Source organism: Capra hircus, chromosome 7 (genome assembly GCF_001704415.2).
Source record: "Capra hircus breed San Clemente chromosome 7, ASM170441v1, whole genome shotgun sequence".
Lineage (NCBI taxonomy): Eukaryota > Metazoa > Chordata > Mammalia > Artiodactyla > Bovidae > Capra > Capra hircus.
In genome coordinates this window covers 50,010,849-50,027,930 of record NC_030814.1, presented here as the reverse complement: position 1 = coordinate 50,027,930, position 17,082 = coordinate 50,010,849, and the positions used below count along the sequence as shown (strand labels likewise).

Genomic DNA, 17,082 nt, shown 5'->3' with positions numbered 1-17,082 from the left:
TTTTAGGCATGCTTTAATCCTACAAGTTCCATGAAGACACAAAACATCAAGGAGTAAATATTATCTTTATGGGTGGAGTGAGTGAAGAATTTCTCAAACCTGCAAGGGGGTTCCAGGAGAATTTACTTTTCTTCCTGAACAAGAGAGGTCTCTTTCCTCTTTGTCTTCCTTTTCTGGTGGTCCCAGGAGTTACTTGCTCCAGGTCATCTCCAGTGCTAGGCACTGCCTTATCCACCAGACCTCTGGGCCTCATGCCTGTGCACTCTCATCTTCTTTAACAAGGCTGGAGTCAGTGGTATACCAGAGCTGGCTCAAACCCACTCCTGAAAGCCAGTTATTAAATTTTAAGGATTTGATAAGCTGGGTGTTAAACACAGCCATTATTAAAAGTGAAATTATAACTGTAGAGAAAGCTGAGCACCGAAGAATTGATGCTTTTGAACTGTGATGTTGGAGAAGACTCTTGAGAGTCCCTTGGACTGCAAGGAGATCCAACCAGTCCATTTTGAAGGAGATCAGCCCTGGGATTTCTTTGGAAGGAATGATGCGGAAGCTGAAACTCCAGTACTTTGGCCACCTCATGTGAAGAGTTGACTCATTGGAAGACTCTGATGCTGGGAGGGATTGGGGGCAGGAGGAGAAGGGGACGACAGATGAGATGGCTGGATGGCATCACTGACTCTACGGACATGAGTTTGAGTGAACTCTGGGAGTTGGTGATGGACAGGGAGGCCTGGCGTGCTGCTATTCATGGGGTCACAAAGAGTCAGACACGACTGAGCGACTGAAATGAACTGAACTGAAACTTATGATCAAATAAACCACCTTAGAAAGAGGTAATAAATATTCAAAACTCATCACTTCCTGATTAGTTTAGTAGAATCTGCTTCTAAGGTTGTTTACATCTATCACATCTGTATGGCAGTCACTGTATGGTGGTGTGTATATCTTTCCCAGCCCCATATTCAGTAACATCACACTAGTAGATCGAAATTAGCCAAAGTAGGAGTAGTTATACCACATAAAATTGCAAATGCTACAAATAGAGACTTAATGATGGTTCTGTTGATTGTCTAGATTTAAGAAAGTGAAACTAATAATGTAGATTATGCTTAAAGCTGACAAGTCTATAGCTGTTCCACAGTGATAAGCACAAAAAGCAGGCAATTCTTTCAAACTCAGCAAAAAAGTCACTCACACTATTGACAAATGAGTGGTTTCCAAGCTCTTTGTTGTTTCTCTTTTGTTTTACTTGTTAATGAAAATATCAGTGAACATTCTTATCAAAACTGTTCTTGTTATCCAACTGCAACCATGACTGACTCTAGATACAAGAGTTCTGAATAAATCAAGGAATGCATTGTCTGAAAATCAATATGGAATTTACCTTAGCATTTACATTTTATTATTTGTAAATTGTGTGTTGTACATCCTTCATAAAACATATCATAACCTTGAGTATGCATTCACACACACATTTCCAGAGTTGTCACTTACCTGTGACGTCCCTCAGAAGCCTCCCATCTCTTACCATGAGACCACCAGGACCTGCCGCAGCCACCAGGCCACTAGGCCAACTGAGGTCACGATGGGCCCAGGGAAATACTGGAAACTTCAGACTAGAGGAAAGGAAGGCCAGTGTTTACAGTGACGGCTAGCTGCAGAATGGCCTTTGTCTGCTCTGGGCCTTTATTTATTTTCACACCAGCCTAAGGCCTTTGACCCCAGTTTGAAGTCAAGGACAGGAAGAAAGATTCTTTATTTTCATGATGATTGGCAACATAGTTTGGCTGGCAGAGAATGCCGGGGCACTATGAAGACCTGGCCGAGGACATCTCAAGGCCCTGGAAGGACAGCTCGCACAAGAATCGGAAAGAGAACAACCCCACTTCTTCCTTTAGGCAATACACTGTTTGGAGTCTGTAGGAAGACCACACTCACTCGCATTCCTCTCTATTTCTCATTTGCTGTGTCCTTTGGGGGAGAGGGGGAACATGGTTATTTCATTATTTTACCCATGTATAACTTATATCCCTGGTGGCTCAGAGGTTAAAGCGTCTGCTTGCAATGCGGGAGACCCCGGTTCGATCCCCAGGTCGGGAAGATCCCCTGGAGAAGGAAATGGCAACCCACTCCAGTACTCTTGCCTAGAGAGTCCCATGGAGGGAGGAACCTGGTAGGCTACAGTCCATGGGGTCGCAAAGAGTCGGACACGACTGAGCGACAAACTACTAATTACTACTAACTTATATCCTAAATAATGCCTACCATGAAATCACATATTCATTCAATCATTTATCCAATAAATCAATATTGAGTACCTTTGTGAGTCAGGCACTTTTCTCATGCTGTAGGTGCAAGGGTGACCCAGGCAATCTCTGACCCCATGGCGCATAATGTCAAGTGGACAATATGGACATTAAACTGGTTTTACATCCAGTTGGATGCAAACTCTAAGTGCTTGCTCCACATGTTCCAAGCTGAAATTCATTATTTTCTTCACATAAATACTCTTCTCAAATGCCTGTCAATAGAACCACAGCAATCATAGCCACTACTTATATGACATGTGCCAGGCACTAATCTAAACACTTTACATACATTAACTCACTTATTCCTCACAAAATTCCCACAAAAAATTATTAAACCTATTATCACCCTCATTTTACCAAGAGCTTAACAGTTTCTCTGATAAGCAGTGAAATTGTTCAACGGCACCACCATTCACTTTGGGCAGGATGTTCAGGTAAACAAGATCAATCCAGCTGAAATTCCATGAAATTTAGCAAATGTCGAGCTTCAGTTTTTATGCAATACCTGCAGTCTGGATGAGGCTCAGATGGTATCCTGACTCTGCTACTTTCCACCTGAAGGACTTTGGGCAAGAGTTAATTTCTTACTTAACCTCTCTGAACTTGTTTCCTTATGTGTTCTATGTGAACAATTATACTATCAGTTACTTCCTGGGTAGGGTGAGACCATTAACAGGAGTCAGTGATATAATGGGACTGCACATCTGGGACCTTGGCCCACCCAAGAGTCCATAGACTCCTTGAGGTCATGGACCTTGATTACCTTGCTCACTGGAATGTGAGCCTAGCACATAAGAGATGTTGAATATTGGTTGGTTGAGTGATTGGTTGGTTGGTTGGATGGATAGATGGATGGTTCTGTTTCCATTGTCCCATAGGAGCTAGCCCCAATTCCGACTCTCCTTCCGCGAGTTTCTCATACATGAATCCATTCTCCCCCAAGAAGACCAACAGATACTCAAAGGCAGGTCTTTTGTCCTACATCTCACCACAGCCCCAATTTATGATTCACTCATGAAGGAGCCTTGGAAGTCTGAAACAACACTGTCCACTCAGGCTTCAAGACATCCTAAAATTTCACCTGTTCCCTGCTGCCCTTACTTCCAAAGAACTTTCAGAACTAAAGGGATTTCCTGTAATGCTTGGTAAATTAATGCTTATATAAACTCAGTTTCCTGGTCATTCACTTTCTTAAGACAAAGGGGAACCATCAAGTGTTCACAAGGGAAATCATTCTCTTTAGGATCCTAAGTTCTAAATAGAAAATGTGAAACCAGAATTGCATGGTTATTGAAAGCACTGATTTTTAAATCAGATAGAACTGGTTTTGAATCTCTGCAAGTGTCTTAACTTCTTTGAACCTGTACCCTTTCATCTGGAAAGTGGGAATAAGAACACATTCTTTGTAGGGTCATTTGAAGGATCAAGCCAAATACCATAAGTATATTACTTAACACCATGCCTAGTACAGGGCAGGGACTCAGCAAAAGACTGTGATCATCCCTGATCATAATTGGTACTGAGTTAAAAATCAGGAAGAGACTAGCACATCTATAGCAATACATCCTAAACAAATGAAAACTATGTCTATTATTCTCAATAAACTTTTACTGAGCACCTGCTATGAATGTGAGCAGTCTTATCTCCTAATTCCTTATGTTTCTCATGAGCAAAAAGCAGGTAGAAAGCAGGTATGGTCTTAATACTTTCTCTCTCTCATAATTAATAAGAAGGGGCCACAACCTGAATAAAAAGTTTCATTCATTTTTTTATTAACCCATTCACTGAACCTTTATTGAGGTTCTACCATATGTCAGACACTGGTAATGACTCTGGGAATATAGAATTGAGTGACTGAAACAAAGTCCCTGCTCTCATGGAGCTTCCAATCTAGATGGTGCACAAGAATTTTTTTAAAGTCACACAGACAGTATAACTATAAACTGTGATAACTACCCTAATGGAGAAGTGCAGGGATCTATGAGCACATGAAAGAGGGACAGCTTAATGTAGAGATACAAGAACAAAGGAAGACACAGACTTTATATAACTGGAAAGAAAAGAAAGGAATGCCATGGGACTTGGAAGAGGGTCAGGTTATAAATCTGAATAATCCCTTAGAACTTTAAAACTACCAAAAATGCAGATCCTCCATGTCACCTCTCTGTTTGGCTATCCTATTCTCCGCTCAGTAGAGTCCCAAAGCTACGTGTTCTAAGATAGACAAAAATCTGTTTTGTTTGTTTCATGAATAAGTAATTGGTTGTCGGGATTACCGTGCAGCTGTTCTTTCAGCCTGGCCCTTGGCAGTTCCCCTGGGGAAGAAAGCAGATGTGGCTAGTGTCACTGCTGTCTGGGGCAATGTGCAGACATAAGGGGTGTTCCTATGAGCATCTCTATGAAGCAGATGTCCAGTATACTCCCAGATGAACAAACATCAAAGCTCTCAATTTACAAGAAAGTTCAAAAACAAAAATGTCACTTTCATACATAATATTTGGCCCATGCAAGAAAGGTAAAGTAATTGAATCATATAAATCATGTTTAAAAATCATATTCTAGATCTAAAATGTTAGAATCAAAAACAGAAGAGATCACCTACTTAAAATTCTTTCCATAGATAAAGAATTTGCAGTAGGTAAAAAATTTGCAATCCCAAATAAAAATAAAATAGAAGTTTAAGAGAATAAATGTGTTCCTAAATATTGTGAGTCAGTTAAAAAAAAAACAACAACAACCTTGTTCCTAACAGTCTTCATGCATATGAATTAAAGCATCTTAACATGAACAGAGGCTTCTCTCTGGCTATTTGTTTCATAAGACACATTTGGAAGATGAGGGTATCCCCACCAGCTTTCCATTATATCAAAAGTAGGTAACCTCTCTCATGTCTGTGACCTCCCTTCTGCGCTGCCTTTTCAAGTACCACAAAATTCCATCTATCTGGCTGTCTCACTTACTCAGGTGTCCACAGTCTTCTACTATTGACTCTGGAGTCTCCTGCAAATTCATCCCATTTCTCACCTGGAATCTTTAAAAGCTAATTTATAATTTGTTCTGATGTATCACCATTGTGTGACTATAAGCTTTCTATTTCTCCTCTCATTTTCTATCTGGGAAAGATGGTCTATCATTTCTTCTGGACTATTGAAAGTAGGCGAAAGTGAAAGTGGCTCAATCGTGTCCAACTCTTTGCTACCCCATAGACTATACAGTCCATGGAATTCTCTAGGCCAGAATACTGGAGTGGATAGCCTTGCCCTTCTCCAGGGGATCTTCCCAACCCAGGGATCGAACCTAGGTCTCCCACATTGCAGGTGGATTCTTTACCAACCGGGCTACTTAACTGTAATCCATGAAAACCTCCATATTTTCTCAAGATCCCCTAGAAAATCAATTCTCTCCAACCCTGTTCTAGACCCACCAGAATCACCAAATTGATTTCAGCCTAGCATTCCAGGCTGCTGAAACAAGTTTTAACCTCGCTTCTCTTCATGATCATATTAGTGGTGGTATCTGTCCCAAAGATGTGTCACCTGACTTAGATGCACCATATAACATAACAGTTTCTCCATTCTAGTTCCAGCATCTGGGAGACCAATCTCACCTCAACCCTGTACTAACTTCAGACGTATCATTCTCTAAACCTCAACTGAGATAACAATAGTATCTTCCTCAAAATGTTGTTGAAATACATGAGAGAGTTCTAAAAAAGTTTTATATAGGGGATAGCACATAATATTCATTCACAATGTCAACACTGTTTTTATTTTGAAATGTACACATTCTCTGGTCTCAATAAAGTTGTCCCAGCAAATGATGTATATGAAAGAACAAAAGCCAGAGCCCTCAAGGTCAGTGCTTTTCAAACGGTAGGTTAGTAAGCCTAGAAATCAATTTAGGAGGTCATAATCTGAATATTCTTAATTAGAATAGAATGTTCTTTAAAATGAATGGAATAGATATTATAGTATTATGCACTATATTATAGTGCATTTCATATTATAAGCATTAAATGTTTTTTCAAATATTATATGTACGTTTGTGCATATGCATACTGAGATACAATGTAAAATGCATTTCTTATTGTGTGTCATGGTTTTTTTTTGTTGTTTGTTTTTTGTTTTTTTTTTTAAGAGTTTTGAAAGGCATTGCTGTAGGCTGGTAATGAGATACAATTTAAGAGAGACATTACTGCCCCCTGCTGGAACTCTTTATTTCTCATGGAGAAGAACAACAGTAAAATGGCAGAGGCCTTCCTTCTCCTAGACCACGACCTCATCCATCCTACCAGTACCTTGTTTGGAAGCTTGCCTGAGGGGAATGCACCCCTTGAGCTATCCTGACACCCTGGGCAATGAGTCCAAGGCAGCACTAGAAGTGGGAGCCAGAGTTGCCACTTTTGAAATAATTTTGAAAGTATAGTATCCCTCCCGACCACCTGCCTCCCACAGTCTCTCCCAGAAACTAAACTGAGCAGCACCGTAACTGAGTTATCCTAGGTCTCACCTCTGCCCTGTCGCACATCACAGCCCGGAAGAGCCTTCCTAGCCCCTAAGCAGGGGCATGTCTCTGCTTCTCTGGGCAGAGGAAGGTGAACCGACTGCATGTTCTCAGAGCTGGGACTGCAAGCAGCCTCCAACCTCTAACGCTCCTGAATTCTAAAGTAACTCACTAGGGTTGGTAGACCAAAGGGGCACAGACTTGGAAAGATATGCTGTCCCACCCCAGAGGTAAGCCTGCACCAAGAGGTAAAGACCCCAAGAGAACAGCACCCCTAATACACACCCTTGTCTTGAGATGTTAAAGCCCAGAAAACCAGATACACTTACTAAGAATCTATTTAGTCCTGCTTCAGTATGAGAGCTACTATGAATTGAGGGCTCATACCTAGTCATCCACACTTGAAGTCTCAAGTAAAACTTCAAGCAGAGTTAAAACTGAGGCTGAAGTATGTAGAGTAACTTGCCCAGTCACTCAGCCAGCTTAAGACCCAGACCCCCTTGAGTGCAGGATCAGCTTTCTCAGCCACTGCGCTAAGTGTGGCTGCACTTCCGTACTTCAGAGCTTACACCAAAAAAAGAAAAAACTGACTGAATTTCAGAGTGGCAAATACAACCCAGTATGAAAAAGAGTTTAATCTTAACTTTAAAATAAATAATGACTGGGTCATAATTGGCATTTTTTAAGAACATAAACTATTAATTTGCTTTAAAAATAGCCTCATTTGTTTTAAGTCTTGGATCAGACTTCTTTCTTCCTCAGGTAAAGGCCTGTCCACAAAGACAGGCATGCCTCAGCCATTTCCTCATCTATAAAATAAAGAATGTAAATAAGTGTATCAGTTCTTCTAGTGTCTACACTATGTGCCAGGCATTGAGTGTGCTCGGTAGTTTTACGTGTGCTGTCTTATACAATTCTTACAACTTTGGGCTCCGAGAAATTAATTTGCTGAAAGTCATACAGATAGTTAGAGACAGACTCTAACCCAAGTATCCCTGACTTCATTGGCCCCAACTAAGAACTCAGTGAGTGCAGGGTTTATCCCCTTGAATTATTGTTTCCTCCCATCTCCTCATCCACGTATCTCAATGGCAGCAACTATCAAAAGGAAAGGAAGTCAAGATCATGAAAAACAAGGAAAGACTGAGAGATCAGAGATGACTAGGGAAACATGACAACTTAAATGAAATGTGATATCATGGATCCTGGATCACAAAAAGGACTTAAGGGGGGAAAACTGGTGAAATCCAAATAAAAGCTGGAGTGCTGTTGTTGCAATATCCAGCTATTGGGTTTCCTGCCTCCCTCCTGCTGCCCTGTAATCCATTCTCATGCTGCTTCCAGATTCATCTTTCCAAAGCACAAATCTGAACATGCTCTCTCTCCTGCTTAGAACTTTTTCTGTGGCTCACCCTCACCTCAGGGTCTGTCTCCAGCTCCCGTCTCCAAAGTCTTCTCTTACTTCTCCTCCTTACCTCGCTGACTTAGCTCCAGCTTTGCTCAACTCACTGCTGTTCTCAGAAAACAAGCCCTCTCCACACTCTGGACCTTTCTTGTCACATACCCTGTCAGTCAACCACCCAGGCATCAGCTAGAATTAAACAGAAATCTCTTTCTCAGGATTCAGTTTAGATGTCACTTCCTCTAGGGACCACTCCCTGATGCCCTCACTCCTATGCCTGGGTTAAGTCCTTTCCCCTGAGTTCTCACTGCACCCAGTAGTTAGTTCCCATCACAGTGCTTTCTATCCTGGATCATATATATATCTGCCCCTTCCCTCTTATACAACTGAAATGGGAAGCATGCACTCAGGCATGGCATTAAATAGCATTGACTCCCATTGTGAGGAGGTCAGTTGTTCGAGCTGCTTGCTGTTTTCCTGATTGCAAGGAGAACAGTGTTAGCTGGTCTTCAACACTCCCTGCCAATTGTTAATCTCTTTATTTTCAAATAATGCTAGATCAAGCCTAGGCTCAGCACTTGCCATAAGCAACAGGATCTAACTTGAATATGGTACACTGTTCTCACCGTGTTTATTTTTATTTATAAAATTCTGTTTATAGAAAGCAATATAGAAGTTTCTCTTCTGCACCGACCAATCATCCTTTATAAAATTAATTTACATAGGTAAAGAAGTAAGTCAATTTAGAAAAAAACCGGTAAGGGGGTTTCCAGGTGGCACGTATGGTGGTAAATGCACACGTGCGTATGCATGAGCACATATGAACACAAACATGCACATATGCACATGTGCATTTAACTGTGAAAATAGCCCTGAGGTAATCATTTGTGTAGCTGAGTCCTTGGATCCAGGGTACTGCTCTTTGCCACAACTACCTATGTGGCAGGGAAAAAATTACTTTTCTGTTTTTCAGTTTGTGTATGCGTGTGCTCAGTGGTCTCCAACTCTTTGCGACCCCCATGGACTATAGCCTACCAGGCTCCTCTGTCCATAGAATCTTCCAGGCAAGAATACTGAAGTGGGTTGCCATTTCCTACTTCAGGGGATCTTTCTGACCTGGAATCAAACCTACGTCTTTTGTGACTCCTGCATTGGCAGGTGGATTCTTTACCATTGCGACACCTGGGAAGAAGAGAAAAAAACTGGGCCATAAAAATATAGGAGTTCATCTCCCAGATTCATCTCTCTTCCTGCTCATATGGCATAGAAATAACATTGCTGAAAAGGAACCTGAAACAGGTCATACTTTTTCTATTAGAGATCAGAGATTCAAAGTGTATAGAGGTAAAGTGACATGCCCAAGGTCACATCGCAATTTAATGTCAAATTAAAGACCAAAATCCAAGTCTCCCCAACCCCCAGTGAACTGTTTCTCTCTTCATTTCTGAAACTCTGCACCCCTAGTTCTTTCCCCAGATAAACTTGTCAAAAGAATTATGTTTTATTTACAAAGTACAAGCAAACACAGACAGATATAATATAAAGACATCTTAAAATGATGGCAAAGTAAATAAGAAAAGAATAAAGGCAATATTAGATTTCAAAGCATTAGTATGATTGAATAGGGAAGTAATGTACCTGAAAGCTGAGAAAATATGTTATGGGTTTTCCACAATGTTGTAATTCCCTCCTTGTTCTTTATTTAGATTAGATGCAAGGAGCCCAGAGCCAGGATCCAGGCATGTCGCTAAGTTTTGGGGGAGGATTAGGATAAAGCAGGTAATTGATTCATCTTTAGCTACTACCTATGAATAATAAAACCTGCATAAATAGAAACCAGACCCAAACACCACTTTACTCACTTTCTATGGATCATGAAAAGTACATGAACATGATTCCAGGGGTAATACTTCACCATTTTTAAAATGGAATTTTCAGACACTTTTAAAGACTATCTTAGCAGAGTAATTTGCATACACAGTGTAGTCACTTTAATGACACAGTGCAATGTTTCTTTTCATTTAAGAAAAATAGCCTTATCCTTGTCTTTGGAAATGTGCTGGACATTTTTATAAATGACCTGGTTAAAGGCAAATTTAACAGATTTACAGGTGAACCAAAGTACACAGAATCACAAAGAAATGGAAAGATATCCCATGCTCTTGGATTGGAAGAATTAATATTGTTAAATGGCCATACTATCCAAAGCAACCTACAGATTTCATGAGATTCTTATCAAATTACCCATGACATTTTTCACAGAACTAGAACAAATAATCCTAAAATTTATATGGAACCATAAAAGACTCAGAATAGACAAAGCAATCCTGGGGGAAAAGAAAAAAAGCAGGAGGCATAACCCTCACAGTCTTCAGACAATACTTCAAAGCTACAGTAATTGAAACAATGGCATCGGCACAAAAACAGACATATGGATCAATGGAACAGAATAGAGAGCCCAGAAATAAAACCACACGCCTACAGTCAATTAATCTTTGACAAAGGAGGCAAGAATATATGGTAGAAAAAATACAGTTTATACAGTAAGTGGTGCTGGCAAAGTCGGATAGCCTCACAGAAATCAATGAAGTTACACTGACACACAAAAATAAATTCAAAATGACTCACACCACACACAAAAATAAACTCAAAATGACTTAAAGACTTAAATGTAAGACGTGATACCATAAAACTCCTAGAAGAAAATACAGGCAAAACATTCTCTGACATAAATTGTACCAATGTTTTCTCAGGTCCATCTCCCAAAGAAATAAAAACAAATATAAACAAATGGGACCTAATCAAATTGACAAGCTTCTGTACAGCAAAGGAAACCATAAATAAAACAAAAAGACAACCTTGGTCTGAGAAAAAATATTTGCAAATGCTGTGAGTGACAAGAGCTCAATTTCCAAAATATACAAACAGCTCATACAACTCAACAACATAAAAACAAACAACCCAAGTGAAAAATGGGCAGAAAATCTAAATAGACATTTCTCCAAAGACTGACAGATGATCAACGGGCACATGAAAATATGCCCATCATTGCTAATTATGAGAGAAATGCAAATCAAAACTATAATGAGGTACCACCTCATATCAGTCAGAATGGCCATCATTAAAATGTAAACAAATAACAAATAGTGGATAGGGTGTGGAGGAAAGGGAACCCTTCTACACTATTGGTAGGAATGTAAGTTGGTGCAGCCACTATGGAAAACAGTATGGAAGTTCCTCAAAAAACTAAAAATAGAGTTGCCATATGATTCAGCAATCCCATTCTTGAGCATATATCCAGACAAAATCACAAGTCAAAAAGATAAATGCACCCATACATACATAGCAGCACTATTCACAGTAGCCAAAATTAGGAAACAAATGTCCATCAACAGATGAATGGAAGAGAAGATGTGGTACATATATACAATAGAATACTGCTACTGCTGCTGCTAAGTCGCTTCAGTCGTGTCAGACTCTGTGCGACCCCAGAGACAGCAGCCCACCAGGCTCCCCCGTCCCTGGGATTCTCCAGGCAAGAACAATGGAGTGGGGTGCCATTGCCTTCTCCAATGCATGAAAGAGAAAAGTGAAAGTGAAATTGCTCAGTCGTGTCCAACTCCTAGTGACCCCATGGACTGCAGCCTACCAGGCTCCTCCATCCATGGGATTTTTCCAGGCAGGAGTACTGGCGTGGGGTGCCATTGCTTTCTCCACAACAGGATACTATTCAGCCATAAAAAAACACAAATGAAATAATACCATTTGCAGCAACATGGATGGACCTGGAGATGATCATACTTAGTACACTAGGTGAAGTAAATCATACTTACATACTAGGTGAAGTAAGTCAGAAAGACAAATACCATATGATATCACTTGTTGAATCTAACATATAACAGAAATGAACCTATCTAGGAAACAAAAACAGACTCACAGACATAGAGAACAGACTTGAGTTTTTACCAAGAGGGAGGGGGTCAGTGGAGGGATCGGTTGAGAGTTTGGGGTAAGGAGATGCAAACCATTATATATAGAATGAATAAACAGCAAGGTCCTACTGTGCAGCACAGGGAACAACACAGTATGTTCAATATCCTGTGATAAATCATAATGGAAAGGAATTTTTTAAAGAATATATTTGTGTGTGTACATATAACTGAATCACTTTCCTGTACAGCAGAAATTAACACAACATGGTAAATCAACTATAATTCAATTTTTAAAAGTATGCAGAATCAGAAAACTCTAATCAAATTTCTTAGTGAAGTGTAAAATGGGTAGCTATAATGCTCTTCACCCAAATATATGTGTGTGTGGCTGGGGGTGTTGTTGCTGTTTAGTCACCAAGTCGTGTCCGATTCTTTTGCAACCAGGATTACCTTGGCAAGAATACTAGAATGGGTTGCCATTTTATTCTCCAGGGGATCTCCCCAACCCAGGGACTGAACTCATGTCTCATGCATTTCAGGCAGATTCTTTACCATTGGGCCACCTGAGAAGCCCATGTGTGTAGGTATTTATGTGTATATATGTGTAAGTATTTATGTATACAGATATGTATATTTGTAACAATTGAAAAATACTTGGCCAAACAGAAACTCATATGAGCAGAGACCGCAAATGATAAACTCAATGTGAGCCAATGATAAGATGTAGCTGTTGGGGAGAAGAAAAATCTTAATGCAATGTTAAAATATGATATTAAACTACATTAAGTACAGTAATGGGATTCCCTGGTAGCACAGATAGTAAAGAGTCTGCCTACAATGCATGAGACCCGAGTTCAACCCCTGGGTCAGGAAGATCCCCTGGAGAAGGAAATGGCAACCCACTCCAGTATTCTTGCCTGGAAAATCCCATGGATGGATGAACCTTGGGCGGGGGGCGGGGCTACAACCCATGGAGTTGCAAAGAGTTGGACACAACTAAAGAAGCAGGGGAAGTACAGTAATGACCCTCAGTACTCTCTACACACCAGCCAATACCTGTTATAAGAAGCACACTATCAACGGGACAGGAACTGGCATCTGGCCAGAGGAGAGTAATAGGTCAGTGGGGAAAAGGGGAAAAGGAGAGGGTCTGTAACCTGAGACAAGTGGGGAATGGTTCATGGCTTGGATCCCAGAGATCCCAGAGAAGCAAGTCTTCTTCAAATACAAGATTCGTAACCATTCTGGAATGCATGTGCCTCCCAGCAATGTTGTTGAAAGGCTTCTGCATGGGAGGTTAGACTCAACTTCAACATCCCTCCCTTGGGGATTTTATGGTTTGTGGTGGGGGCAAAACCACATCTATCTTACATGGTAGTAACTAGGTCACTTCATTTCCTTCCTGAAGAATACTCTAGGGTAGAGAGCATTTTAACAACCAATCAAGCTCCTAAGAGAAAATAAGATGTACCAATATGTGCACAATATTCCTGACTAGAAGATGCACTGCTGACTCAACTCACCACCTCTATCCTACCCGTCTACACCACCAATCATCTGGTTGCCCCAAGAAGCTAGAAAGAAAGGGCAGAGTATCTTACAGTAAATCTAAGCTGTCTGTGATCAGATGGTGAGACTTGTAGCTAGATCTTGCATGTTTCCACATTTCAGAACAACAGTGAACCACCAGCATCTGGGGTATTTCAGATGCTCATTAAAAATCCATGTTCCTAGGTTATCTCCCAGACCTTCTGAATCAAAATTATTGGGGTAAGAACCAGAAAGTTCATTTTATGCAAGTTTCCCCGGTAACTCCTTTTCACATTCTCTGAGAACCATGGTTCCAGAGCATTGCTTCTCATCCTTTAGTGTGCACTAGAATCACCTGGAAAACAGGGTAAAGCCAGGCTCCTTGGCCGCAGAGACTGTGCTTCAGATGCCTTAGGTAGAGCCCTGATATTCACATTTCATACAATCTCAGGGGTGACACTGATGTTGCTGGTCCAGTCAGTGGGCCATTCTTGGAGTTCATTGCCTTAGAAAATTCCTGATTCTGTCATCAAAAAACTCAATACTGTGGTAGCCCCAGCTGACTCCCCACCTTCTGGAATCCACATCCTTGGTAAATCCTTCCCTTTTGTGTGGGCTGGACCTAGTGATTCACATATAATGAAAAAAAAAAAAGCAAAACTAGTTGGATGCCACCTCTGAGACTAGTTATGACAAGACAGTGACTACCCATTCTCACCCTTGCTCTTATTCTTCTCACATGCTCACTGATGAAGAGGCTGCCATGCTACGAGCTGCCCAATGGCAAGGCCCACAAGGCAAGAACCTGTGGGCAGCCTCTGGTCAACAGCAAGCAAGGCACTAACTCCTACTAATAGCAATGTGAGGGATTTTGGAAACATATCCTTCCCTAGCTGAGCCTGAGAAGACTACAGGTATAGCTGATGCCTTGATGGAAGCCCTGTGAGCTACTCTGAGCCAGAGGACCCAGAGAAGTCAAGCTTGGATTCCTGCCTTCTCACAGAAGCTGTGAAATAATCAATGTTCCAAGTCACTAGATGTGTTATGCAATGATAGATAATAGAGATGCTTTGTACATGAGCAACCCTGGAATCAATATGACCCCTTGGTATTTAACCCATCCTTCAAGTCTCTCATCTCATCTTCCTTATTATTAAGGAGACAAATGTGTGAATAAACATAAATGAGCAATGTTTAATAATACACACTATTTACACGTAATTTACGTCATAATGTTCTTAGTGCTCAATTTTTAAGCCATGACCCTGGGGAGGCTTCCCCTGGGTTTTAGGGAAGTTGTGGGGGAGCAGAGCCTCAGGGCAGGATGGGGAATGGTACAGACCTCACCCTCTGTGCACTCGACCTGGCCATTCTGAGGCTGTATCTTTTGCACTAAGAGCATGGTGAATTCTCACCCGCCAGTCCTTGTGACAGGAGGAGTAGCACCTCTACTGGCTGAAGAAAGAGAAGAAAGAAATGACTAATTTCACAGCTGGCAAGGGGAGGGGTCTTTCCCTGAGAAAAGTCAGTAAAGGGAACAAAGTCCAATCTGCTTGCATTCTCTCCAGTGCAGTGCCTGATTTCTTCACTGAGGGAAGGGGACAGCTTTTCTAGGGGCAAAAGTTCTCATTTTCTCTAGAACTGTGTGTCTAGAAAGTACATTTCAGGGGCTGCATGTGTGGAAGGGCCACAGTCTACTGGAAAGGCTCTAGACACAAAGCCAGGACCCTAATCCCTGCTCCACCATCCATTCCTTGTGTGACTGAATAGAGCCCACTCCCTCTGGACTGTGCTCTTCCCATTCTGAGATGAGACGATGGGCCAGGACATGGCTTGAACTCCCCAGATTAGTTTCTAAGAGGCTAAGAAGAGAGGTAGCTTCTGACCATGGCAACTGGTTGGAGATGGGACAGCTGTCCTCAGAGGGCCAGGCCCCCACCACTCAGCCAGCGTGCCCTCTCTGAGGAGCGCCCAGAGGGACAGCTATGCCACAGGGGGCTCTGGCAGATGTTGTCCAGCCTGGTCCTAATGATGTCCTGCAGCTCCTCGTCACCAAGCAGGACCGCTGCCGCCAGGGCCAGCCAGAAGTACTCGGTGGCATCGTGCGCATCCTAACCCCCAGCATGGGGGCAGAAAAGAGACAGCATTAGCAGACATTTCCAGGAGAGGCTTGGAGGCAATGCTGGGAAATTTAAGAAAACTAGCTTTTGCCTGTTTGACATCCTTTCCCACCCCTTTCTCCTGGTTCCTTGGGGGAAGTCCACGGCAGTTCTGTGACATTGCTAACCTTGGTGGCCCTCCTCCCAAGGCACAGGGATGGCGTCTTACCCAGACACAGACAATCATGAAGCAGCATCACTCTGGGCACAGAGCTTTAGGTATATGAATATGACTCAAGCTGACTTGTCCCAGGTCACTCCCTGGGACCTTTCAAGTGTGACCTAAGAGAGAAAATGGTCCCTCACCCTTTTAGATGAGGGCTTGAAGCTGCCAATAATAGAAGGAGAAAAGGCCAAGTAATAGAGAGAAGTAGAAACATTCTAAGCCAAGGAATACAGAGAGAGGTCCCCACCTCTCTCTCAGATCCATGATGGCATCTGACTACCAGCTTCCAGAACTACCTGAAATTAAACTTACACCTGAATGTCCCAGTTCCTTGAGCCAATAAATCTCCTTATTTGCTAAAGCTAGTTTGAGTTGAGCTCTTTCCCTTGCAAAGCCTAGAATCCTTGGTTGATGGAATCAAATCATATACATTTTGTCCCACTTCCTGGGAACTGTGGATCAAAGGCAAGATTGCTGAGGAGAGTCCTTCACTACCCCGTTTCTCCCTACATGGTTGGAACGCAGAACATATGGTTCTTCCGGTGAGACTCAAAAAGATATGTCTGGTTCTCATTAACCCTCATAAGTCAATAATAAATTCAGACCAGAAACACTCTGGCAAATAAGAAAAAGACAGCAGAGCTGCCCTAAGGGTCTGCAAACAGAAGCCACTGTTTCTGTGTGAAGAGAGAAAGGGTTGTGCTAAAGCAGACACAGACATCTGGTAAGGGAAGCCGGTGCCTAGGGACAAAGTTCAAGGGCCAGAATGCAACTGAGAATTATAGACCACACACACAGTTCTATTAATAGAAGTCACTGGAAAAATAAGAAGTTCTGGATTCAACTCCAGCAGAGCAAACAGGAGATCAGGGATAAGATCTTCTCAGGACCTAGGCATGGTTTACTCTTAAGACCCTGCATGTTATTATCTCAAACATGCAAACATGTACCTAGATTTCATCTAAAATATCATTTATAAAACCTCATAAGAAGTGAGTTTCAACTGACTAGTTCATCTACAACATTTTTTAGACATACAGTTAGGAATGAATTTTAATTTTGAAGCTTATAGTTCTTT

The 17,082-nt window shown here is 41.6% G+C and overlaps 1 protein-coding gene across 2 annotated transcripts in view; it reads right to left on the bottom strand.

Moving 5' to 3' along the window:
- SH3TC2 (SH3 domain and tetratricopeptide repeats 2) overlaps positions 14,850 to 17,082 on the bottom strand; it is a 56,714-nt gene continuing 54,481 nt past the window's right edge. For both annotated transcript variants that reach the window (XM_013965675.2, XM_005683144.3), the window contains exon 17: positions 14,850 to 15,790. In XM_013965675.2, the coding sequence (XP_013821129.2) occupies positions 15,599 to 15,790 (192 nt within the window). In that variant the 3' untranslated portion in view covers positions 14,850 to 15,598. The remainder of the gene's footprint in view (positions 15,791 to 17,082) is intronic.